Below are 27739 nucleotides of genomic sequence, written 5' to 3' on the forward strand. Positions count from 1 at the left end.
ATCCAATATTGCAGCAAATAAAAATGTTACATGATGGACAACACCTTCCTGCATACCAATATCCACCAGAGGGGAACAGGTGGCCTGTCATTAAGGTACTGGAATGGGACTCTGGAGATCTTCTGGGGTTCGGTTCTCACCTCTGCCACTAACTTCCTGTGTGACTTTGGACAAGTCACATCATCTCTTTGTGCCTCAATTCCCCAACTGTAAAAGGAGGAGAACAACAGTTCCTTTCTCCCACTGACTGTGTGTCTGGTTCATTTAGATGTTAAGCTCTTCAGGACACAGACTTTCTGTTCGTATGTGTCTGTGCAGTGCCGAGCGTAACAGGAGCCTTCCTTTGGTTGAGGCCAGCTGGGGCTACTACCATGGAAATAAATAATGACAACATGGATGCTGAGCTTTGTCTGTAAACAAACTGCTATAATAATAACTGTCATTCAGTTGCCCCCCATTTTTTAAATCAACTCACACATTTTTTTAGATTAATTAGCTTTATTTAGGAAATAAATAAACAGCATGAAAATATGGATGGCTGATGTAAAAACTCCACTTTCTAAAATTACACAGGTAATTACAAAGAGTAATTTTTTCCCCACATACTACTTCACAGTGGTCATATGGACTGATATTACAGGAAAAATACTTTTTCTGCCCCTAAAAAAACATTTTTAACATGCTTGAAAATATTAAGCCTAGAAAAGAGAGAGAGAGAGAGACAGAACACCCAACTCTTTCATAAGCAAGCTTATTCAGTTATTTGTCTGTAGTTTTTGGAAATCTGATATTTCATTACAACTAATTATTGAGAAGGGCACTGGCAAGAGAAAAACAAGGGATTTGAAAAATCCACCCCTGGGTCAGCAAAGACACTTGAGATTATGAAGAGTAAAAGGACTTTCCATCATTTCTGCTGCACGTCTAACTAGGGTTTGTATTTCAGCTTGCACAATAAAAGCAGACTAACAGTTTCAACTGCTTCTCACAAATCAGGCACAGCACTGGGGGATTTGGGAAAATAGTTAACCCTGTTCCTGGAAGCTGATCTAATTCAGGATTGGGGGCTATATTATGAACTCTGTGCCCTTCTGCTGCCCAAACTCACACGTTAGGGTGCTGACAGTATCTCTTTAAATATTTTGTTTTGCATCTGAATTATCTGATAACCATTTTCTGCAAGGAGTGAATTTTAAAATAAATTTCTATAAAAAGTAAATGGCTCAGATTTTCCTCACAATATTAACACAAGTTGTTTTTCATTACAACTCAGAGCTATTTTTTCTGCCACCCTTCTGTCACGTTCCTAAGCACTACCAAAAATTCAGCACTTACAGGCAGTATTTTAAAGTCCATATTTTAAAATAATCATGTCAGCCAGACTCAGTCCTTATAAATCCCATGTAAAACAGTGCTGCTGGTTTACTGTGAATGAAACAGGCTATTCCACAGTGGCTCCAGAATGTCTTTCATTGTAAACTTCAAGTCTTGAAGCCCTTTAATCTATTGAATATAGATTTCTCTGTGGAACTGATTCACTAGATTAACTGATAAATGCATGACAACTTCCAAGCATCCCAAGTTCAGAGATGCTACTTACCATGTGTAACGTGGTACAGAGAAGTGGAGGTTGCAAAGAGATTCCATAGGAATACTCACTGGAGATTTTTAAAGGCTATAGTCTGATGTGCTTTGGCAGTTTGCTTTCTATACTCAAAGACCATCCCTGACAGAAGTTTGTCTAACATGGTCTTAAATACCTCCAAGAATGGGAGTTCTACATCCTCCCCAGTAATCTATTCCAGTGCTTAACTATCCTTCATCCTCCTTCACTTCACTAGTACTGTAAATAATGCACTGTCTATTAAGGCTTATTATACTGCTCTTTAGGTCGCTTTAGTGAAAACTTGACTTGCAGAGTTCAGAGGCACTGTAGAAATCAGCAATCAAAAAGATCCATTAGTTTAACTATAGTTCAGTCTCCTGCCTGTGCCAAATTGTTCACTAGAAGATATTGGTAAATGCTAGTTTCCAATGTCCCAAGCAATGGGGCTTTGATAGGCTTCTCTTTCTGCTTTGCGGCACAATTTCCTCTCATTCTTTGAAGATTTCAGAATCAGTGGCAGATCTTTGGAATTACACTTCCGTATTCCAACATTTTCCTTCACAATCCCTGTCCATCGGATTTCCCATGAAAGAGGGTTAAATGACATCGGAAAGATTTTCCCAACACTTCTGACCTATACTGTAAAAGTTAATTCCCACAGCCCCACGGATGTCACAGGAGTGCACTGCAGTACCAAGCATAGACTCCTTTGCTGTGGCACCAGGAGGATCGCTTGCAGTATTTGGGCTTTCAAACAATTTGACAGGGACCTGAGTTACCACTGCAATCCTGCGAGTTACAGCATCAATCCAAAAATAATTCACTGCTCTGCAACCTATTGGAGAATTGCGGTCTCTCTCCTTCTCTTCCTCATCTTATATGGAATTGTCTTCTCTGTTTTCCCTGGCTAATTGCTACCATGTAGTCATTCTTCTTTCATCATTGATGTTTTGCTCCCTCACTCCATTCTTCTCAGTGTCCATTCTTCAGTTTGCTCTCAGCAGGGAGTAACTGTAGCTCTGAGGGGTCTGTGAACCCATGACAGGATTTAATCAGCGGTTAAAGTGTACTGGGTTCAAAATCCTCTCAGTGGTCCACTGAGGCTAAACTTAAACACATGAGTAACTTTACTCATATGAGAACTCCCATAGACTTCAAAAGGGTTATTCATGTGTAAAGTTACTCACATGCATAAGTATTGGCATAAGTCCCCAAGTGCTTAGATACTATAGTGATCGGTGCTACAGAAAACCCTAAGATAAACAGGCTGCAATGCTAGCATGGTTTTGCTTGAAAGTTCAGGAACTCATGCAACAAAAGCAAAAAGAATTGCACTGAATCCACCCAGAATGGCCCGTTAGAAGGGAAAGCCGGTGATGAGAAGGCTATGAGGTTAGGGGAGCAGGGACGGAGAAAGAATGGGGTAGAGACAAAGGGAGTGTTTGTAATTTTCTCTTTGGGATAAAGGGTTGTATTTCAACCCTACATACATATTATATAATAGCTGCCAGCCTTTACAATTTTTGTTATTCATTCCTTAGCTTTATTTAAAAAAATAAACGCCACAAACTTTGCTAGTGAACATTTTCACTGAAACATTTTAAAAATTACTGTGACCCAGAGGAAGGTCCCACCATCAGAGCACATTAAAAAATAAAGAAAAAAGATAAAATAAATAAATATTGTATAATAAAGTCACTTGCCCTGGAGTTTCAGAAAGTGATTGAGCACTTAAAAAACCCCACAGATGCAATTTATCTGCTGCTTGAACCAGCGGATGTGGGGTTCTTGATGCAAGTAGGAATGTATTGAGGGTCACGATGGGAACTCCCTCTTCTCACTTACTAGAGTCAAGCTCCTCCCTTTAGTAAGAGCAAAGGCTACTCACAGGATGCAACGTAATGATTCATATGACACAATAAAATCTGGCTGAACCCAACAATCACATGGCTAATGTGCAAGAATATTTATACAGTGTGTAAAATAAACACCAAAATCATATCATACAGTGTAAGGAATTCAAGCTATGAACATTCAGCCACAACCTACTGCTTTCAAAGTTACACACCCATTTATGCTAGCTGATGCGTGTGTCTCTGTGTGTGACTGATTGGAAAATCTGAATCCCAGTGCAATGACAGACAGAATACAAATCTTTGGAGAGGGTACAGCATACTCATTTCTCTACAAAGGGTTCAGAGTTAAGGCTCAGCCTTCACCCCTTTCTTTCCAGAAGTTGGGCAATCACAGGAGCACAAGAAAGGAGCAGGGACTATGCTCCACCAGGAATCTGGCCAGCCCCTTGGACAGGTGTGTATGTGTGTGGAGAGAAACGGGTAGGCATGGGGGAAGAAGAGGCTTGCTCCTTCTACCATCCCGACACGTGCACCTGTGCTGGGACTGACTAGAATCTGTCCCTCAGTTTGGAACTTAAGAGTATCAACTGGTTTTTTTTAAAACACTATTTTGATCATTTTCAACAACATACCACTTGCACTGGTGGCATGAGGCAATGTGCCTAAGACACTATGGAGAAAGTAAACACAATGAGTAGATCTGCAGCGGGTGTAGATGACTTCAGTGGAGCTGCAGGATCTGACTCACTGGATTTTGTGTGGGCATGAAAATACACACAAGGATTCAAACTGAAGGCTCTCCCTAGACAGACTTTGCATGGCTGTATTGGCAAGTACCCTCATTCCAGGGTTTATGAATTTGTTTCTATAATACACTTAAGGAAAAGTGTGTCTTCTCTGACATAGGCATATTTGGGTGACTGTAATTTGCACAAAGGGAGGAACATGGGACAGCCACTTGCAACATTCATGTCGCTCACTGGCCTTTGAAATGAAGCAGAAGTCAGATCTGGACGAAAAGCATCAATTACATGCTCTCTGTTGTTTTGGTCAAGCATCATAAACGTGACCTGAAAAATAATGGAGGGAAGACAGGAACAATAATCATTTCTTGCATTTCAAAACAATAATCAAAGTCACAAAAGCATTCGGACCCTGTGCATTTTGACAAGTGCAAATGTGCTGCAAAAAACATCTGGATGCTCTATCGAAAACTAAATGCAAACTAAAACGAATGTTTCCCAGCTGGCAAGGTCAGCTAATGAGAACAAGGGAGATTATAATGGTTCCCAGATCAAATGTTTAAAACTTTGCCACTTGTAAAATAAAACGAAGTAAAAAATTCTGTCTAGGTGGAGAATTACACGATGCAAAACCTTTCCCTCTCTCCTGACAATATGAACAATAACCCAGGAGTTTTGTTAAGACTGTTAAAGTAACTCTATTATTGTGGTTTGGATTTGAACTAGACACTCAACTTGCTGTCTAGGAGGGATGAACAAAGTAAACAGTCTAGAATTTCTCCTGCTCATTTTTACTTTTATTAACTTACTGTCATTTAGCTTGAAATATAAAAACACCTTTTAAAAGTGATATGAATTCTGAATGTTGATTCATTATTCTCTTTGGCTGGTTGGTTGGCACTATGGCTATTTATATGACAGGCTTACAGAACTATTGCTACATCAGAGTCAATGTTAAAACAGGGATCAGAACCTCATTAAACTTTTTCTTTCTTTCCTTTATTATTGTTGCTGATCATCAAGCTACCTGTGCAACTTGGGAAAATAAGACACAGAGTAGGTAAGGGACGTGCCCAAGCTCACCCAAGGGAGCTTATGGCACAGATGGAAACAGAACGCAGATCTCCTGACTCCAACTCCTGTGCTTTAGCCACTTCCTGTACTATCTAGGTATATGGAGATATAGAAATGATAATGATAGGCTTTGGCTTAAGCACAGACAAAGCTTTAGATATAACAAACCCAGAGTTTCAAGATATATTTGAGCTTCTGGGTTCTTGCAAATGTTACAGAGCAGAAGCACGAAATCTCAATAGGAGCAAATCTCTTTGGGTACTATCCCAGCCTGTTTAAAGCTGAATTCTGCCCCTGGATTAGAGCATGGCTTGTAGTGATAGGAGAGGGGAATGAAGCAATGCTTCAGTTCCATTGAACTCAGTGGAAAGACTTTGCCTGACATCTGTGGGAGCTGGATTGAGCTTCTAATGTGGGATCAGGTGTGAACTACACAGGTGTGATCTACACAGCAGAAAAAAAGCTGTGATACTCCACAGCAGAAAAACCAGTAAAGGGGAATTAAGCATCTGAGCATTATGAACAAGAGAAGTATGTTCTTTTTACCTTGTGTTTGAAAGGCCACGGAAGCAGAGCATCATACTCCCCTTTCATGACAACAAAGAAGAGAGAAACATGTGTTCCTTTCCCTGTTCCATCGCCATTCAGATAAATCCTCAGACAGACTTTGTAGCCATATTTCGCAGTGTAGAAAGCTGAAAATTAGAACTTGTGGTTAGTCAGGCCAGAGCCTACCAACAGTCTCTGAAAAAATCTGTATTCCTAGGCTCTCACATATGCAAAAGGGTTAAAATGCAACAGGTGCTCTGAGACCAGGGTGATGAGCATGGCAGATTAAATAGAATACCCTGTGGATTTCCAGCTGCAAGCACTGAAGGTCCAGTGGGGGAAGCCCTTTTAATGACTCATAGGTTGGTGAAGCTGATCTGTAATTACTCACAAGAGCATGTTTTATCTAATCACTTCATTTCCCCTGGAGAATGATTGCAGTAGCCACTCAAGGCATTCTCAGAGTGACATCAAATGACTTTATTTGGGATGAAACAATGCAGATCCAGCAGATGTCACTGTAACTAGCAGCAGTTAGAGGGCAAATAAACTGAAATGAAAGCCATGTACAACAAACAGTGCAGCAACACAAAAACTTGTTGGCAATATCAGGCTTTACAGCGTATGTTTCACAACCACTTCTTAGATACTTTATTTGAGGACATCAGATCCAGCACTGTCCATATTATTTTTACCCTTTTATTTTCTGAACTAAATACTTCTAGGCCAAGTTTTTCAGCTGGGCTAGAGTGTGGCTTCCCTTTTTACAGGTCCAAATGGGGCTCACAAAATTCCATCGACATTTCTTTTGCCAGCCCAAATATCAGCATTTGTATCACTAAGTAACTGACTTGTGGCTGTAATTCAAACTGTTTCCAGCCCCAATGCTATTATTTGTGCCCGCGGTGTAAAAACAATTTTTTGCAGTGGGATTTAAAAAACAAATAAATCCCATTTCTACATATGCATTGCTATGGCTAACAGCATGCAGAAGCAGTTGTAGGTCAGCATACAGGCGTTTTAGAATTCAGCTCCGGTCAGACCAGTGACACTAGGCTGAAGTAGCCTCTAAAGAATGGCTGGACATCCGCACAGCCATCCATGCTGCACATATCCCAGCATCAAACATGGCTGCTTGGGTTAAGCACTTGGCACTGTATTTTGGCCTTTGAGCACCCTTCCCTTACAATCCTGAGACAGAGAGGGTCAAACTATAACTACAGAGCAGAAGTTGCCTTGTATTATAACAGACAGAACCAGTGTGTCCTTTTATAAATAGTATCTTAGATCTGGGCACTATTTTAAAGAATCACTGGTCAAAAGAGCAGATAGGAGCATCACTCTTGAGACACTGCTGGGTTTTCAAGAGCTGGATTTTACTAGTGTGTGTATACTTGATGTTTTTTACCTGGGGAAAACAAACTGACTACTCTTCCAGTCACAGAGTCATGGTACTTTCTGTTGACATCTGTAATTTTCCATAAAAAGACTCCATCGTAGGACGCTTGTTCGAAAGACTGGAGACGCTTATGGAGTTTGCTCAGGCCTGCATCTTTCTGTGTCAGACATCGGTGCAGCTCTGTAATCTGAAAAAAACAATTCCTGTTCAAACCCACTCTGTTGTCTCTACAGGACCTTCTGCTACAGAGGCAGTTCAATAATGCAAGGACTCTCATCTGTGCCCTCACACTATGGAGAGTTGTGTGTGTGTGCGCGCTTTTAAACACACCTTGATAAGTAATTTTTAAAATGCACAATGTTGGTTTAAGAGGATCGTACTGTATCTGTTATGACCTGAATCCAAGAAATGTTGAGCACCCATAATTTTCCATACCTTTTAGCGGCCTAAACATGGGTTTAGAGGTCTACTTTAGAAACCAAGGTTTGAAAACTTTACCAAAGCTATAGCTGGAGTTTTGGAGATGGGATTAGAACTAAAGAGTTCCTGGCTCCCACTCCTGTGTTTGGACCATGCCTACCCATTCTCCATGATTTCTGTGCATATGTACTAACTACACAAACTGTACACAGACACGTGGTCATAATAAATGTTTACCTTCAATTCCAGGCTTTGTATTACATCTTGATCAATTCCACTCTTCGTCCGAAAGGCTGCGATCTCTAGGTTAGAGGTCTCCACCTCCTTGTTGAGCACCGCCACAATATTCTCAAACACGTGCAACTTGTCTTCCAGTTCAGAAATCACTTTCTCCCTTACAAGCCGTTGCAGAATTGACTCCTCCTCACAAACAGATGAGCTAGGAAAACAGTCCACTTCCAGATCTCCACTGACTTCCAGGGCTCCTTGGAGCTGGAGATCGGAGACTTTTCTTTCCAAACCCTTCACTTTAGACTCTGCTTTGGCTAAGTGTGGGATGATGCCATTTGCAGCTCCACCAGCAGGGCACAAACTGGCCTTGAGTTGCTTTATATGCTGCAGCAGCATCATTAAGTGGGTCCCCACCGCAGTCTTTTCATGCTCTTTTGTCTTCTCTTTGCTGCCCTATTGGGAGGAGAAGACGCTGTCATTGAACTAAAGTAACTGACTTAGGGCCAAATCCTCATTTAGCCTTTATTCAGGCAAAACTCCCATCAACTTCATGGGAGTTTGGGTGACCAGATGTCCCGATTTTATAGGGACAGTCCCGATTTTTGGGTCTTTTTCTTATATAGGCTCTTATTATCCCCCCCACCCCGTCCCCATTTTTCACACTTGCTGTCTGGTCACCCTAATGGGAGATAAACCTAAGTAAGGCCTTCAGGATATGGGCCTGACTCCATAGCACCAGGCTGCCTAGCTCCTGGGCGGTTGTGTGTGTATGACATGTACATATGCTACATTAACAAGAAAACAGTTGTTCAAAATCCCTCCACTTAACAAGGTGCCATGCAAATAAACAGCTAGATTCTCAAGTCGATCAATATTTAACACACGCACTGCACACAAAATATATGAGACGTCTCTATTTACAAGAGACGTCTTGCTTTTAGTAAGAGCACACTAAAATCCAAAGCAGATTTTAGAAACCAGTTAATGCTGTGGGGGATACAGTTACCTTGCAGAGACTGTTTGATACATGACCGAGTATCAAACCTGATATGGCTGTAGAATTATAATTACAGAACCGTCCCATTTAATCTGAGCGGAAGATACGCTGCAGGGGAAAAAGTGTCCCCAGCTGAATTTCACTCCTATGAATTGTGACAGTCAAAAGCCAGTTCCACACCCTTCCCTTCTTTTTTGCCAGGAGAGGTTAAGTTTTATCCCTTTACCAAAAAAAACCAAAACAAAACAAAACCAACCAAATGAAGCCATCCTTGGTTGAGTGCCTCGGCTGGTTCATGCCAGCAGCTGGAGTGTACAGACTGTACATTACTGGAGACCTTCCAGATTAGGAGCAGGCAGCATTTTACTCACCCTAAACGAACAGCCGATCTCAGAAAACCGACAGCCGTTTTTGCTGTTCAATGGCGTTGAATGGTTCTGTTAAAAACAGCCACAAAATAGTAAGTACCCATTTCAAGGGTTTAATTATTTACTACAATCCACTAGGCCAGATCCTCAGTTGGTGTAAATCAGGGTAGTTCCACTGAACCTCACTGAGGGTCTGGCCCCACCCTGTATAGCAACACCAAAGGCAATTCATTTAGAGACTGCCGGACAAATCACCAAGTCCTGAACTGATGACCAAGTGATTTTGTCATGCACTGCCATGTGTGAGGCCTGGGGTCCATCTCTAGTCACCAGTGTCCTGAAATTTGAACAGGTGGGATTGCGACCACAGCCAAGGTCATATCTAGCCCAGGCTGACAGTAATTCTATTCTGTTGGGGATGCCTGTAACAATGGCCTGCCCTGCAAGCTTCTTAAGCAATGATGATTTTATATATCACTATGAAGGGCCACTTTCTACAGCACTCAAACCTGGGAAATCCACTAACACATGGGGCAAGAGGGATGATGGTGGATTGCCCCCAAGACAGACTTGCGCGCAATCAAGTGCCTATTCAAGCCCTACGTGCTGTACACACACTAAAAACAAAACAAGGATAAATGTCCTTTATACAAATACAAAGACTCCCACCCAAAAGTCTCAGTATAACACAGACCCTAAAATAATACCATATAATAAAACCACGATCATCAGCAGATGACAACTCCTGTAACACACACACACACACCATATTAAAGAAACCCAGGAATAAGACCTCACGCCCAGTAACTCAAAATCCTTCACTTCGCTGTTCCCAGAGAAGTACGGAGGAGGAGTGTGCCTTGCAACACACTCAAGGATGACCCATTCTCTATCACACCAAGGGGACTGAGATTAGAATCCAGCCCTCTCTCTCTGCACGCAAAGGTCCATGTCTTTTTAAGAAGTTATTTAGTGTCGTCTGTGTTGGAACAGCCCTTGTACTGCTCACCAGGTTTCCCCTGAGTGTTTGAAAAGGAAGTAAACAAACAAACAAAACTTCCAAGATTTTAGGAGAAATCCTAAATAAGGGGGTGGCGGGGAGGAATCAGTACAACTGATCTTAGGATGTGGAAAGCTCCCGGCTACTGTTGCCACATGGAGATGCCATGAAGTTGCCTGAGTCAGCCAGATGAAGAGCTGGCACTTCAAGGAACAGAACAAAAACAATACATTGCCCTTTCACATTTTACCTACCTTTTCCTTTGATGGTCCTTCTGTGTGCATCCGTTTTTGTTCCTTCAATGAGTTACCTTCACACGTATGCTTCTGTCATTAAAGTAAGAGGACAAAGTGTTGGGTACAATGCTAAAATCATGATGCCTCCTTACCTAGGTCTCTATGAAATACAATCTCTTTCTATACTATGTAATATTATCCCCATTTTACAGAAAAGTGAGCTCTGGTGAAGTTACTTGCTGAGACGCCTCCGATCAACTGAATCAGGTCTGAGCTAGCAAATAAGAGTTGCACATTCAAACCCTGTTTCTGGAACAGATTTACTAGGAGGCCTCAGGCAAGTCACTTAACCCTGCACAGCCAAATTCAGCAGCGGTTTGTCAGCAGTAACTTAGATCCCCTTGCACTCATGTAGTCTTTCCTAGACCCACCAATGCCCACACATATGAAGCATAAGGGAGTCTCAGGAAGTGTGATTTACAAGCCAAAGAGCTGGGGGGAAAAGCATAAATTAAAATAGTATTGACCTCTATTCACTTTCACATGGTTTGAGTGGGTTAAGTAGGTCTTAAGGAAACTAAACCGTTCTCCAAAGATCAGGGAAGTCCATTGACCTTAAGAATAGGCTTTCACTGCAGAATTAACCTGGGCTCTTATTTGGGTGTTACGTCTAAGCCACCCTCCCATCCACACACAAAAAACTCTGGCTCGAGTTTAGTGGTACATTCAGCCCGAGCTAGCTGGCCCACCCTAGGGTAGGCTGAAGGCCGGGTGAGGCTCTCATTTAGACTGGTAACCTGTCCACCCACTTTGCAGAGAGGATGCAGGCTGAACCACTTAAGTGCTGATAGTCCCCCAGTGCTTGCCCACAGTTCTCCTGGGGTGCCCAGATGGACAGAAAAGTTCTTCCACCATTCACTGGAAAAGAATTAAAGAGCACCTCATCTTACTGCAACACCAAGAACCATGGGATATGCCCCCCTCCCCAATATAGTTGTAATGTATTTCTCTTTTTCCTTGTTATAGTTTAATGCCCTCAACCCATCAATAAAGCTCACTGGTTGTTTGCTACGGGGGGGGTCTTTTCTGAACAAAACTTCTTTCTAACAGACAACCAGAAGGGAGGAGAATAGCATTAATTCCATATTATGGGAGAAAGATTTGCAAAACCTTTCTGAGTCTCTCTGTAGAGTTCTCAAGCTTTTCTTTACAGGGAATAATATTCAGAAACTTGGGACTAAAGAACTAATATTAGTTGCTGCTGTCCACTGTACGATAAACTGCAGACCTAGAGATTTCCCAAGCTAAACTGCTAAGCCAATTACGCTTCTTCCTAGCATAGTAGGTAGTTTCAGTCAGGGAGCTCCAGATGTGATACCTGTTAAGTGAAAGGACAGAGTGTGATGGTTCACATGTGGGGCCCAGCACTTTCAGAAATGACTTACAGATGCTTCACACAGGCTTCCTGGAAAACTCAGTGTACGCAATGTATGAGTCTCACCCAGTTCAAACTCTAATCATTGCATTTAAATGCAGTGACATGCACGTGAACTATGGACCAGAAAGCAAATATACATATGAACTCTCCATGCATTGGCTGCATATAGCTTGGGGTTACGTGCAGGGCTGTCTCAGATCTCATTCATTAACACACTGAAGGCAGGAGGCCAAATTTCCTGACATGATGTGCTAATGCAGAATGGGGGAAATAATCCCCTGCTGCTGGTTCATACCATGACTGTAGTTTGTGTATTTTAACATAGTGACTCTCAAGCTTTCAATTCAAACTATTCAGAGGTTTCATCTTTAATCTTTATAAATGCCTTTGCTTGCCAGTACGTTTCCTTTAGCAGTCTGGAAAGTTCGTATAGTATTGCAGTTCCAGAAACCCACAAAGTATCTTCTCTGCAAAGTGTCCTAAGATCTCCATTTCAGCTCCGCAAAAACACATCCAGAGGTCTTTCCTCTCCCCTCGGCACTTTCTGAACACTCTATATCTCAGACATTATTTATAATGTGCCTTTGTTTATTCTTTACCCTAAGCTGTTTGTTCATGCAACTTTGTCCTTTTCGTCTTTCTTTTTTGATAGGGTGGAACCCAAAATCAAATGAACATAAGATTGACATATAAAAGCTGCCATTAACACAAGTCTGAAAAATGCTTAATCAGGATGCTAAGAATTATACAGAGGAGAAAGTCGTGTATCTGATAGACTGCCCAGACTGTTCTATTTGCTCCTAGAGTATTCTGGGTAAATGCAGTTTGAGCAAATAAACAGAGCTAGCATACCACATAGCCTCAAATTTAGCTAATCAGATCATATAATCCATGAAATTACAGTTTTATAAGTACTAAACAACAGGTTTTAAAAAGCAAATGGGCCTGGTTCACGACATGGTCCAGCAAACATGATTTCCCATAGGACTAGTCTGTAGCCAGATCACAAATACTGTCTCCATCATTCCAGTAACAGACAGAGGTGATGGAAATAGGAAGGGATTCGCTACTGTAGATCAGATCATGGATCTATTCTATCCAGTCTTCTCACCTCATATTCAGGACAATGCCTGATGTTTCAAAGGACAGATCAAAAACACCCATAATGCATTAGGACAATTACACACTGTTGTGAGCAGGGTTGGCAGAACACAACTCTCCCCTCCACACAAGCAGGGGCTCTGAAGCAGCGGAGAAGTAGAGCATCCCTTTCTCCCCCCCCCCCTTTTAATCTTTTAAAGCAGGATTCATGGAGTGTTGCGATGGTGACTGCTCTGGAGACTGGGGCACGCTAGTCACAGAACAAGCAACGCACAGGTGGTGGCTGAACAAGTGTCCACACCCTGACCTGCCTATGTACCAGCTCCCTGGCCCTGGTGGGACCATCTCTCTCAAGCTGAGACGGCGTTCCAGTCTCCATGGCTCATTCATTTTTGAGTTCTTTGCTGAAACTGACACAGAGGTTGTCATTCGGGAAGGCATTTTTTGCGCTAGGGTTTAAGGGCATTAAACTCACTTCATATAAGCCACCAAGGAGTCAGCAAATGGTAGAAATGTTTGGTTGCTACTGACCTCCATTAAACTAGGCAGAGGAGCTCCTATTTTATATTCCCTGTTGTCAATTAGGGTAAAAAATGGATTCCAGCTGCACTGAAATTGTTTTCAGTGGAAAATACTCCGGGTTATAAAAATAAAAGAGATGCAAACAGCTTCTTCTCATAGATTACATATTTGCAAAACGGAATACGGGAACTACTGATACACAGAAGGCAACATTTCAAGGCCAATCTCCCTATCAGGTTGCCAAGATATCCTAACAAAAAACCGTATTAGATAACAGATTAAACAGGACGAGGGAAATGAAAACAATTCTTCACCACGGGAAAAAGAAACCAAGTAACCTCTGAAAGCAAACCAACGTATCACACACATCTGAAGAGAGGAGCAAGGTGAATCAAAACCGTGCTCAGACCTCTCTCTCCAGGTAACAGAATATCAGTTTGCCCACTGCATTTTCAGAAGGGTTAAAGTGGTGAGATGTTTCTACTTTCAGTTATTTGCTCTTTTTGAAAGACACACTGAAATAATAGTGGTAAAAAGTGCCGGTTTGACAGCCCAACAAGCTGAGCTCAGCTATTCCCCTCCCCCCGCCACGGAACTGGGAAAAAATGAGCAGCAGCTGTGCAAGCTTCCTACACACTCGTTCCCAGCAAGTGGGCCTCATTCCTGCCACGGAGAGACCACTTCCACAGACGTGAGAGGGGAGCGGAGTCTCCGTAACCTGTTCAGTTCTTGGCAAGACTGCAAAGGTGAGCAATTGGTGACCAATGTGACATGGAAACTTGCCCATCATTATTTTCCCCCTCACTATCCTGTTGGAGCATTTCACATTACAGCTCTCCCACCATCTCTGTCAAAATGGTCGTCCTTCCAGGATGTAATTCCTAGCTTGACAATGATTCTCCTTAAACTACCTGGAGGGTCAACACTTTTCAGTCCTCCATCCCAACCTGGAAGCTGAGTGCTGCCTCTGCAGCCATAGGCTAAGAGATCACCGAGTCTAAAGCTGGAGAACTGAACTGTGTTTTGAGAACTTTCCCATCTCAAATCAAAGCAGTTACTGCAGCTTTAGCGATGATACAGGTGTGACATTTCTTATAGATGCTGCTACTGCTGTTGACTTAGGAGTTTTATCATGAACTTTTACAATTAAAAAGACAATAATAAGATGTGTATCAGCTAAGCTATCTCAGATAATTCATCTGTATATATCAGCAAATATTTTCCTATCCCTTTACCTCCACCCAACTACACTGTTTCCTCCTTCAGCAACACAGTGTACTATATATCAACTAGCATATTGTCGTTAGGCCACTCCCATCAGCACACACACAAAGGATGGAATCAAAGGAACTGGGATCATTTTTTAGAATTAACAAGAATGCAAGAAGTCATTACAAAACCCAACTCATCAGTTACGGGTCTGATCTAAGGTTGCCCTATTAGAAGACATTCTAAGCAGGAAGTGAGAAATGCATTTCAATTAGCATAATAGCAACCTGCATGGAGTGGCAAAGTAATCAAAGAAAACAAGTGATCAGTTACCATTGGGGAAGGAAAATGTTTGTTTTGTTTTTTAACCTGGACTGACTTCAGATAGAAACATCTGGTGGGGAGCGTTGAGCTTTAGTCTTCATTTTATATGTACTGTAAGGTCCTCAATTACAACAGTGATAAGCATAATGTAAACAAAATTAAATATGCCTGAACAGTCCTAAATGCTACAGTTAAGAGAGAGGTTTCAGAATGAATTTACAATGTATTCATCGCATTGGGCTCTGCCTGGGATCCACTGATATGGTTGATTTGAAAAGTTAGTAGATTCCAAGGCCAGAGGGGACCATTGTGATCATCGAGTGTGACCTCCTGTATAAGGCGGGCCATAGAACTTTCCCAAAATGAAGTTAAAGCTGATGGCATCTAGTATAAATATTGTCTGAATAAAATCTGCTGTACAAACTTGCCAATTTATTGGCCAATTTTGTATTAAGTTAAAAAAAATCTATATTCTAGATCTTTCTGTGGTTTCTCTGGCTGCACATCTTGTCATCTTCACACTGAGGTGTGGTGGCTGAAAGGGGAGCTAGAAGAAGTGCTGCCCTCCCCCCAATGAAATGTGCGCACACATATACTCTCTCTTCTCATAGCACCACATAAGGATGGTCAACTACACCCCATTGTTTTTCCAGCAAATACATCATGGAACATTACACTGCAGTTGAAAAGTTAGCAAGGTCAGAAAAATGAAACATTCTCCAGCTACATAACTTTAACGAAACAAGGAGGAAATATTTAATCAGACAGCTGTGAAAACTGTGGAGTATTCAAGATACGATCATAAAACCCTTGTTTTGTTTTAAGGCAAATAAATCTTCTTACTTGGTACTCATTACTGGATAACCTCCGTTTACATTTCTGGCACGTGGTCATGTTATTAACACATCCATTCTCCAAATGATCTGCAAGTTTCTTTCTCATCACCATTTGTCCACAACCGGTATGGCAAGGGATTAAAGCGTATTCACATAGGCTCTGATGGTCCTGAAATTGAAAGTTATAAACCATGATGTAACCCTGCACAGATACACGTGTGTCTACAAATGCCCTCCATTCTGCCTGCATGAATCTTTTTTTGCACCACGTGGCCTCTGTGAATGGGCAAATTCCCCACCCCATTGTCTGACACAGAGAACTGGGAGTGTGATTCCCAGCTTAAGTACGAGCACTTATCGAGCTCGTGCACTGAAAATAGAGGTGTAGCCACGGCAGGGCCGCCCAGAGGGGGGGCAAGTGGGGCAATTTTCCCCAGGCCCCCACGAGAGTTTTTCGGGGCCCCTGGAGCGGGGTCCTTCACTCGCTCCGGGGGCCCCGGAAAACTCTCGCGGGGCCCGGGCCCCTGGAGCTTCTTCCGCTCCGGGTCTTCGGCGGCAGTGAGTCCTTCCGTTCCAGGACCCACCACCGAAGTGCCCTGAAGACCTGCGGCGGGGGGTCCTTCCGCCCCGGGATCCGCCGCCGAAGTGCTGGGTCTTCGGCGGCAATTCGGCGGTGGGAGTCCCCTGCCATCGAAAACCCCAGGCCCCCTGAATCCTCTGGGCAGCACTGAACCGCGGTATCACGGGTGGCAGTGGCACAGGCTAGTCACCCCCAGTACAAACCCCACCCTGACCCCAGGGGTACATACTCAGGGCAGCTAGTCCATGCCACCACTCCCCATTGCCTGTGCTACTGTGGCTACACTAGTACTGTTAAGGTGCTGCCTCGATGCCAACTCAGCTAGCAGGAGTGTGTCCAGCTCCAAGTGTTGACAGAGTCACAGCCAGGTGAATGTCCAAAACTCACCTCGATCCTGGGGCTTTGCTTTATTTTTTATTTAAAACAACACATACAAAGTTTAGTATGAGCTCTCTCCTGAGCTGGCTCTTTTAATGGTCTTCCTTTGTAAGACCTGCTGTCTCAGCACCAGCCTTTCTCTTTGCCTCAGAGACTCCCTGACTTTCATCTTCTCTAGTCAGAGAGCACATGAGCAATAATGAGACCAAACTGTTCTGGCTGGCAAGATGAGCCAGCTGACTAGCCCTACCCCTCTATGCAGGGTACATGGAAGGCCATCCGGTCACAGCCTCCAGGACACAACTGGGTCATGGTTCGTCACAGCATTCAAAAGAATTCTTAAATCGAGTTTATTTATCACTCTTTGCACTTCTCAGCTCACACAATGAAAATCAATGAACTCTATTTAATTGTTGTCTATAGGGGAATATTTAACTGTTTAAAAAATATAATGGAAACACTTCTACTGGCCTGAAGTTCTGTAAAATCTTATTTTACAAAAATCTAAATTTTGAGGCCAAATGTTATCAACAGCATCCCTTTAACACTACCCTGATTATACCATCGCAATGCTTGTCCTCAGTGCATGGAGGGAAAGGGGGCAGAGTAGAAGTTTTAAGTCTACAATGTAGATAGTTTGAACTACTTTCAGTAACTATAATGGAGAGTAACAATAATTTATAAGGGGCCTTGTGCCCAAGGACTCTATAAAATCCTGTAATGCTGCTCGGCTTTAAAATAATCAGTGGTTTTGAATTTACAATCAACCTGGCTTAATTGTCTACATCAAAAACCTTTTAGAGCCAGATCCTCCACTGATGTAAATCAGAGTAGCTGTATTGATGTCAAAGGAACTATGCTGATTTCCACCAACTGAGAATCTGACCCTAAATGTTCCATACTTATACAAAACGTTTATTGTCTAGACATTAAGGCCCGGTCCGATAAGGTACCAGTGACTCCAGAGGAAGTTAGCACATTCAACACATCCCTGGATGTGCTGAGCACCTCACGGAAATGGGCCTGACACGTTATTTTTCTGATACTTCAGCCAGTGTTGAAGCAGGAGTAAAACTAGTTTATTACGGTTTCTTTCACGGAGGCTCTCCCACTGACCGTGTCACAAATGATTTATTTATTTTTTTAAAGCAAGATGACTGTTCCAGCAGTGAACTCAGACATGCCAATTTTAATCACACGCCTTGTTTTCAAATCCATTTGTCTGTGTATTCATGCCGAGAGAGGTCCTGGCACCTTTTGGACTCTCAGAACTCTGGCACTGAGCAGAACAGGGGAGAGTTTTCTTTAAAGGAGAACAGACAAACGGAAAATATGCGCAAAATGAGCAAAGAAAGGAAAAATATGACAGCTGCAGCTCTGCAGTTCCTCATATACAGAGACCGACTGCATTCTGCTTCTAAACGGAGTGCAAAGAGGTCCTTAACTACAGCTCCATTTGACTATGAAGGCCTCTTTTGTCCTCAAGATTATACAGAGAGGGTCAAGCCCCTTCAGTGCTATTTACATATAGGCTTGAATTTTCTTTTTTGATTGTTGTACACGTAGCAGATTCTGAAACACTGTCTGTCTATTTCACCTTTATCATTTCACATCAATTTTCAAAGAATGACTGTAACGTACTAAATAAACAGAAGTCAGACAGCTATGTTTTTCTTTCTAAGTCTGTTTTCTGTTTCCCTTGTTGTGTCAATATCTCCATGAGCGCTGCCTCCCAAACATTACCCTGGGAGATTTGTTTTTCTTACAAAAACATAGGAAGTACATTGCTCCTAATAATAGTTTGGAGATCAGGGTATTATGGGCTTCATTGATGGTTACTTACAAGGTCCTTGCCCATAATGTTATACTCAAACCTACTGGAAAAATTACAGCTAACACATGCATTTTTAGAGAGACAAGGTGTGTGAAGTCACATCTTCTGTTGGAGCAACTTCTGTTGGTGTAAGAGATAGAAGCTTTTGAGCCACATAAAACTCTTCTTCAGGTCTGCGAAACTTACTCAGAGTGTGGCCACCAAATACAAGGTGGAACTGATTGTTTAGCATAAGCAGTTAACACATATTTCAAGGGACCATTCCAGGTGAAGGTATTACCTCACCCACTTTGTCTCTCTAATATCCTGGGACTGACACTGCTACAAAAACATCCATACATGCATTTTTATAATGTACGCTACACCATCATTCAAAACATGTTGGGTCTGATCTAAACCCCATTGACATCAATGGGAAATTTTCACTGACTTTCATTCAGCACCGGATCAAATCCTCAGCTGGTATAAATTACTATAACTCTTTTGAGCTTCAAGGGAGCTTCATTGATTTACACCAGCTAAGGATCTGGATTCATTCTCTTTGTGACCCCAATACAGGAAAGCACTTACGCACATGCTTAACTTTAGGCGTGTGCTTAAGATGCATACATTTATGCATGTGCTTAAGTGCTCTGATGAATAAGGATGGACTGCGGAATCAGGTCCTAAATCCCCATGGTCTTCTAACATCACAGGAACATGCCTCCCTGACACAACGTTCATTCTCACTGGCAAAACCCCACTGCACACTTATGAGACACAATATGGAAGATTAAACTGTCATCTTTAAACTTACTTCAAAATTTTTCATGATACCAGACCAACTGCATCCAGGGATCCCACAGTGCACTTTGAATTCAGAAATCTCTTTATTAATGGCAGCATCACTGAAAGCCTGGAAATTAACAACAAGATGAGCAGTCAAACACTGGTCAATAAAATGATCCAAACAGCAGCTATGAGATGGGAACAGGCTGGGACTTTATAGCTTCATAAACCTTGATTTTTTTTTCTTTTATGTTTAATCTTCTGCAAAAGTATTATTTAGTTTAATGAGTATATAGGAAAAGACCAAAGGATCGTGAAATCCTATTATTTGTTTCGTATAGCTCAAAAACTAAATGCTTCGAGGTGATTTTAATTTATTAAAAATAAAAATATGCCCTTCCCAGTGAAAACTTTCAGTATAAAGTTTTTTCCTACTCAGAAACCTGAAAACAGGTGTATGCAAAGAATGTGCTGATGGAACCTTAACTATAGAGGGCACTACCTCATGCCACTCTAATGCAGGCATTTAATTATTGGGGTCATTAGCACCTCTTTTACCTGCTGCAGAGAGAATTTAAGACTCAACCTGAATGAGGAGCAGGAGGGGGTACACCCTCTCAAACGCACGCTGTTTCCATTTAGTTTGCCTAGTGTCCTAGAGAAATCCAAACCAGACACACACATTTTTTCCAGCTCTATGCAGTTTTTTTCTTGCATTAACTGTGAAGAAATCATGCAATAAATAAATAAAAAATGAATCACTGCAGCCTTTTAATATCACATCTTGCAAAAGCCCAATAGCACAGTAGAACAGAGACAAGTATTAAGAACACAACATGGAAGACTGCAGATTCCCCACAGAATAAAATATGGAAAATCCAGGGGAGGGAGTGCACATATGAAATAGCTCATCACTATGCTGAGAATAATAAGAGGCCTTCCCTGCTTTCTAGAGAAAAATTACTCCCGTCAGCCTACAGCATCACTAAGAGACAGAGAAGGAAAAGTGCCACCAGTTCATCTATTTCTTCCTTCTTGATCACTATATTCAAACTGTGCTCTATTGTATCCAGGTTTAATTAACCCAAGAACAGGGCTTCCACCTCTTCCCTTTGGAAAGATCCTTAGAAAACAATACAGCACTTATAACAAAGCTCTAACCTGTGCATTATCCATGAGCCCAGGGAACAAAATTATTTGCTCATTTGGTAAAACCAATTAAAAGAAAAAAGTCACCAGTTCAGCAATGAACTAAAGAGATCTGGACTGTAAGACTGAAATGTCAAGAAACTGTGGAAAAGGGAAAATACTGAGGGGCTCACCCCTCACACTGTAGCAATTAGTTTTCATGCTGTAATTGTACTGTCCAACCTGTGTTATAACCAGTTTTAAAAAACATGATCCTTACACAATATCTTTTTAGACTGGTTATAAGACAGGTATCATTACAAAAGAGGGAATATGTTGGATAATGAAGTCAGCACCAGACTAGCAAGAGTGAAAGAGATATTCTGGAAGAGTAAACATCTGATGAGAAAGAACATAAATCTGAAGACTACATTCCAACTCTTAAGAACTCACATTTGGTCTGCGTGGTGGTCTGTGTTAAATTATGGCTGTGAAACATGGACATTCAAACAATTGATGATAAAGAAATTACAATCCTTTGAATTATGGTGTTATAGAAAAATTCTGAAAATATAATGGATAGAGCAGGTAACCAATGAAAAAGTATTGGAGATTATTTGAACTCAGCAAATACCAGTTAGAGATTTTATGAAAAGAAAGATTCGATTTGCAGGGCACATTTTAAGAGGTTCAGTGGGCAATGCATGTTTACAGGCACTGGAAGAGAAAGCTGACAGCAGAAGAACATGAGGCAGAAAAAGATGACCTGGGATGGATAAGGTGGTATCGTGGGTGGATCAAAAGGTCTATTCATCTACAATGAGATTAGCAGAGGATCCTACAAAATGGGCTACTATGGCTGCAAACCTCCAGTAATGGAGATGTCATGTAAGAAGAAAATAAGATGGTTTAGTTCAGCCTACACAGGTCAAACCAATGTTAAAGAACTATAGTCAATTTCATTGAATAGAAGCGATTACTGTTGTGAGACTCGTTTACATATAGATCTTCGTAATGATTAATATACCAGCAATGCATTGTCAGAAGTTGAAAACATCCTTAAAATATTAGTAAACTGTAAAACTATCGAGTCCTTTCATTTTAGAAAAAAATCCATTTATATTATTTTACATATAAAATATGTTTAGACTGCAGTCGTAGTCAGTTCCCTTTTCTCTTTGCAGACTCTTCACCTTAGCCAGCAAGCTTCCCTAAAAGCAAATACTGACAGTGTTAATCTCTGAGCTGCAGGTAGAGTGTATGAAGGTTGGACCCATTATCAGCTCTCATGGTCTTTTTGTTGTGGCGGGGAAGGGGAATTATTTATAAGCTTGAAACAAAAATCTGAAATGGTTCCTATTCCGACATCCCTTTTCACTAATGCAGTTGATTTATGACACTTTGATGATGACGTAACTGGCAAAGTAGGACCCAATCCTGCAACCACTGCTCATGCATGTACCCCATTCAATTACAGTAAATGAGACTATTCACTTGAGTAAGGCTGCAGAATCGGGTCCCAAGCTTGTTAATATTGCTCCATGGCACATCATCTAGAGAACTACTTTCTGCCTCTGCTTCCACTTATAACGTCTGCAAAGGAGTGGGGAGATATTTTCTTGCTTCCTCTGAAGTTTCAGTTCCTTGGGAAAAATTACATCAAGTCTAGTACCCCTGGGTCTAGCATTTTACAGATGGGTATTGTGGAACATCAGGAATTTTTGTGACTTAGCCAAGGTCAGTCAGTCAATAGTAGACCTGGAAACAGAACTCAGGAATTGTAACTCCTAGTTACTTGCTCTAGAACGTTTACACTAAGGCTACATCTACACTACAGGGGGGAGTCGATTTAAGATACGCAAATTCAGCTACGTGAATAGCGTAGCTGAATTCGACGTATCGCAGCCGACTTACCCCGCTGTGAGGAGGGTGGCAAAATCGACCTCTGCGGCTTCCCGTCGACGGCGCTTACTCCCACCTCTGCTGGTGGAGTAAGAGCGTCGATTCGGGGATCGATTGTCGCATCCCGACGGGATGGGATAAATCGATCCCCGAGAGGTCGATTTCTACCCGCCGATTCAGGCGGGTAGTGTAGACCCAGCCTAAGAATCCTATTTCAGGGCATAAGATGATGCTTCAGGGCATAAGATGATCACTAGTTGGGGTTGGAAAGAATTCTCCCTTTTGGAAAAGAGCAGCACAATTAGGCTTATGATGGGTGTTTTACACTTTGTCTCTGAAGCATATAACATTAGCTGTGGTTGGAGACAGGACTCCAGACTTAATGGAAGACGGATGCTTTTTTGCATGGCTGTTCCATGTCTCTTGGATGAACAGTGCCCTCATATCTGATTAATTAGTTACATTTTCTTTGGTAGACTATTGGTTACATTATTACTGAACCCTGCAATGTCAGACTTTTATACAGACATACCAAACTTTATAAATGGGAGGAAAAGAGTGCATTTAATCAGTACAAGCAACCTTTCAACAACCACCTCCTTGAAAATGACATTAATAAGTTAACAAATAGTCACAGTCTTTTAAATATTCAAAAGTTCTGGTAAGGCAAAAAAATCATTTATCGGGATATAGGGATTTTTGCATTTTGTTGAACAAACATATTTCATGCTGTTTGTTTTGACCTTACTTGTCTGGTATATGTTCTTACATGTACGTGTATTTAAGCAAGAGAAGCAGTCTGTGCTTGGGTCTGTGTGCATTTGATGTCATAAATTGTCCTGTAGTGGTATGGAAATCAGCCATTGCTTGGAAACAGAACTAAAAATAAAAGCCTCAGTGGAATCTATTCCATGAAAAAAAAACTAGAAAAACTAGAACATTTGTACCTTTGTCTGTACATTTAAAAATAGATGCTTACTGGTCAGTTTTCAGTCTGCTTGTAATACATAATCCAGTCTATATTTTATAAAAAGATGATAGCTTGCAAACTGTATGTCCAGGTTCTTAAGAACATAGTTTTTTAATAGTAACACTTACCATTTACATAGTGTTTTTCATTTTCACAGCATTTTACATTGACTAATAAACCATCAAACCACACCCAAAGACATGTAAATATGAGGATCCCCATTTTACTTGCACAAGGGCACTGAGCAAGTTATTGTCAACAACGGAGTCAGAATTCAAGAGTTCCTGGCTCCCAGTCCCATACTCAGCACTCTAGGCCATGCCACCTTCAACAGAACTTCTATATACACGTTGTAGCAGACTCTGCATTGCATATATTTAAAGCAATCGTGTGAACTGCACAGGTGTGAATGAGTGCAGAATTTGGCCCCAGTTGCTTAATGTAGATTTTAATTCAACATTACAGTACAGCGCAATTCAGTACAATATAGTTACTCCTCTGAATCAACCAGCAACCGCCACTGAAGTCTTTCAGTCTAGTGCAAGCTGGGAAATGACCAAAACCAAAGAAAAGAAAAAGCAGGTTAACAACCCCCCGTGGATTTTTTACTATGTAAAAACCAACCAAACAAAAAAAAAAACAAAAAAACACAACTTCAGAATTTCCTGGCATTACAGAACAGATTATTATAAATGTATCTAACTTCAGAGGGACAGTCCTGGTGACACATGGGTTTCTCTAATGGTATGTGTGTCCTGTGTGCTTTCTGTTTCACTCTCATATTTGTTAATCATTATGGACACAGCTCAAGCAAAGGAGCTGTGCGTGAAAGAACTGCAAAAAGCAGGGGGTTCTCACCTCTTTTTTTCCACCCAGGCCACTCCCTCAAATGATCATTCACTTGAACCACTAGGTCTCGCCCCGCAGAACATCAATGGAAAGTCTGTCAACAGCAACACCAACGCAGAACTTTCCCACCCTTACAAAAGGGCCTGATCCAGAGCCCAATGAAGTAAATGAAAAGATTCCCATTGACATCACAGGGCTTTGAATCCAGTCCAAGGAGAGAGAAACATATATTTCATTATATTATGGTTAATCATCTCTTCTCTATCATTCTGGCCAAGTGACAGCAATAATGTTCATACCCTGAAACTGTACTAAATCTTTGGTTTGACTCTAATTCTGCAGCAAAAGCTCTTAATTGCTTTGACAGCTCTTTCATCTCAAACATTCACATTTATGAACACCAAATATATTGAAAAGCCAATAAAACTATTCACTAGGTGAAATTCACCCTTATGCAGGGGGATACCACAAGGCCAAAGTACCCACCATATTCTGCATAAGGGATGACCTTCATCTTAAGAGAAGGAAAGACAGGCCTGAACCAACCTGCCCCAGACCCGAATATACTCCAGAACTTGGAGGAAGTTCTGATCCAGAGCCAAATGTCACAGTTGTTCTCTTTTCTGCAATGAGTCCAAACCAAAATCCTGGACTTATTCTACAGGTCTAACTGTAGACTAAGCCAGAGGTTCTCAACCCGCAGGGTGGGCTGCATGCAGCCCAATTAGCACACAGCTTCGGCCCAGCTGTGTGCTAAAGGCCGCAGGCTCCCGGCTGCCCTGCCTTGCGGCGGGCTCCGAGCTCCCAGCTGCCTTGCCATCCAGCGGGCTCCAGGCTGCCCTGCCACGTTCTGGACTCCTGACAGCCCCACATGGTGGGGCTCAGGGTACGGGCAGCTGGCTGCAGCCCGGCCTTCCACAGCAGGGCCCCGGCGGCGTCTGGGGGCAGGGTCCTGGCTGCCCCCCGGCCCAGCATGCCGGGACTCTGTGTCCAGGCAGCCAGCTGCCGCGCGGTCCCACACACCAGGTTCCGGGGGTAGGATCCTGGCTGCTGCCCGGACCCCTGCAGCAGGGTCTGGAGTCCAGGCAGCCAGCTGCCGCCCGACCCCACAGATCTCGGGATCTGAGCAGCTGGCTGGCGGCAGGGCTCGGGATCTGGGCAGCCGGCTACTGCCTAGCCCCCCATGGCAGGGTCAGGGGTCTGGGCAGCTGGCTGCCGCCCAGCCCGCACACCAGGGCTCAGGGGCCTGGTACAGTCCAGGGTTAAGGTCCTGGATGCCTCCCAGCGCCTGCGGCGAGGTCCAGGATCCGGGCAGCTGGCTACCGCCTGGCACCATACAGTGGGGTCCAGGGTCCTGGCGGGGTCCTGGGATAGGGTCCTGGCTGCCTCCTAGCCCCGCGAGGTGGGGGTCAGGGTCCCCACACAGCAGGGTCTGGGGTTGGGGTCCCTGCCCCCCACCCTATGCCCAGCTCTCCGCTCCTGGCCCCACTCTGTGGAGGGGTCTCTGGGCGGAGGGCGCTGAGCATGGGTGTTTGTGCAGGGGTTTAGGTGGGGGGCAATGTGGTTCTCAACCTGCGGCCCAGCTAACACTAATAGGTTGAGAATCACTAGACTAAACCAAAATCTTAAGAGGGAAAACTCTTATCCCTTTGGGAAATTCTCGCAAGATACTGTTCAGGCTTATGTCCCCATTTTATATAAAGTCAAATTTTATTAAGAAGTAACCTATCCTATCATCTTACTTATTCCATAAATGTCTTAACCATTTGATATACCTGTCACACTGGAAAATGCCTTTTATCGTTTAACAGTTGGGAGGCAAAGCGAAGGGGAAAAGAAAAAACAGTAGAAATACATAGGCTATTGGGTGCTTCCTGGTACCACTCAGATAAAACACACAGGGGCCATATTTTCTCTGCATTCTCTGCACAAGAAAAATGGAAGGCTTATAGACCTTTTAACAGTCTCTACTTGATGGAGAGGAGCAGATGTCACTGGACCTCTTTTGTCACATTGATTTTTTGGGAATAAACAACCTGCTAACCTGTAATTTTCAGGGCAGTCAGTTCCATGCCAGAGAATGCGAACACAAATGATATTTTGAAATTACTTTAAAAAAAAAACTAAGAATGCTTAGACGAGTCTCATGTCTTAGCCTGGATCCCTTCCAAATCAAGTTTTTAATTTAATGAACAATTTTGAAAAAAAAAATCCAACATTGCACCTTTTATAATTCCAGTCATGGAAAGAACAAGAGAAAAAAAATCACATTTGCATTTTAAATACTTTTGATCTTGTTTCAACATCACCAAAGTTCTTCCTGGGACTTAGGCAAATCAAACCTAAATCAGGGGGATCTTAACACACTCACTCAGAGAAGGAAAGAAAGTTAACCAATGCCAGTCCCCAAGGGATGGGTCCGATTCTGCTCTCATTTACCCCCTTGTAACTGCACTGATAACGGTGTTCAGAATAAGCATCTGGCTGGAGAACTGGGCCCCACATTCTTATTTCCAATCAGCGTATGACCATATACTGCATGGGTGTAAAAGAGAGCTAAATCTGGCCCAAGGCTTTTACAGTCAATTCTAGCCTGTTCCTATGCAGCAGACGATGGTCCATACAGAGTGGAACCAGTGCAGTTCTACTGCACAAGGAGGGCAAGATGTGGGGGAGCCAGGTGGGGATGTGCACCCTTGGCACAGTGTAGAAGCCTCTTGCAGGTGAGCCCCCTGCATAGCAGTGTGTAGGAGATAGCAGCGGGTATAGGGGGATGCCCTCAGATCCTCCAGCTGAATTCAATAAATCACGCAGCTGCTCAACACCTCTCAGTACCAGGCTCTAAGTTAGTTGTAGCACAACGAGGGTCGTCAAACAAAGGGTGCATAGGGAAAGAAACAGCCCAGGAGGCCAAAGGTTACCACAGTACCAGATAATGGAATAAACTATTGTTGTTGTGTGGAAAACTTATTTTTCATATTATATACATACATACACAGACATAGTATGCAGGAGCAAAGTCTGACAAAAACACAGGAGAGGTGGAGTGTGGGGGCCTTGATAAGGGACAAAAGAGCAAACCTGCTAAGGAGTCACTATCGTTCACCTTGTTTACAAACCCCAGCCCTGCAAGCTGATTCACAAGCAGAGTCCTCAAGCCTGTGTGAAGCCCCACTGAACTTCCGCAGGACTCTGTGCAAGCGTTAGGGTCTGCCCATGTGGATCAGCTGACAAGACTGGGGCTTTGGTCACCACATCCCACCTACAATTTTGCAGAAAGTCCCACTAACGGTTTTATAGAAGTCTCGCGCTAGAGAAATGCCAAGGTTTTCACAGAATTGATGTATATTGTGAGCAGTACAAAATGGTTTTGTTTATACCTGGGCCCCATGTACTCTGCAATACTGTAGCTGTGGGGATT

At 42.6% G+C, this 27739-nt stretch overlaps 1 protein-coding gene across 4 annotated transcripts in view; it reads right to left on the minus strand.

Annotated features, from left to right (window-relative positions):
* Window positions 1–542: 542 nt before the first annotated feature.
* Window positions 543–27739, minus strand: part of TRAF1 (TNF receptor associated factor 1) — a 66470-nt gene continuing 39273 nt past the window's right edge. For all 4 annotated transcript variants that reach the window (XM_034793528.1, XM_034793527.1, XM_034793529.1 and 1 more), the window contains 8 exons: window positions 19498–19596; window positions 15917–16078; window positions 10498–10569; window positions 9247–9312; window positions 7885–8331; window positions 7237–7414; window positions 5826–5974; window positions 543–4532 (listed from right to left, as the gene is read on the minus strand). In XM_034793528.1, the coding sequence (XP_034649419.1) occupies window positions 4314–4532; window positions 5826–5974; window positions 7237–7414; window positions 7885–8331; window positions 9247–9312; window positions 10498–10569; window positions 15917–16078; window positions 19498–19596 (1392 nt within the window). In that variant the 3' untranslated portion in view covers window positions 543–4313. The remainder of the gene's footprint in view (window positions 4533–5825; window positions 5975–7236; window positions 7415–7884; window positions 8332–9246; window positions 9313–10497; window positions 10570–15916; window positions 16079–19497; window positions 19597–27739) is intronic.

The sequence above is a fragment of the Trachemys scripta genome, chromosome 17, assembly GCF_013100865.1.
Source record: "Trachemys scripta elegans isolate TJP31775 chromosome 17, CAS_Tse_1.0, whole genome shotgun sequence".
NCBI lineage: Eukaryota > Metazoa > Chordata > Testudines > Emydidae > Trachemys > Trachemys scripta.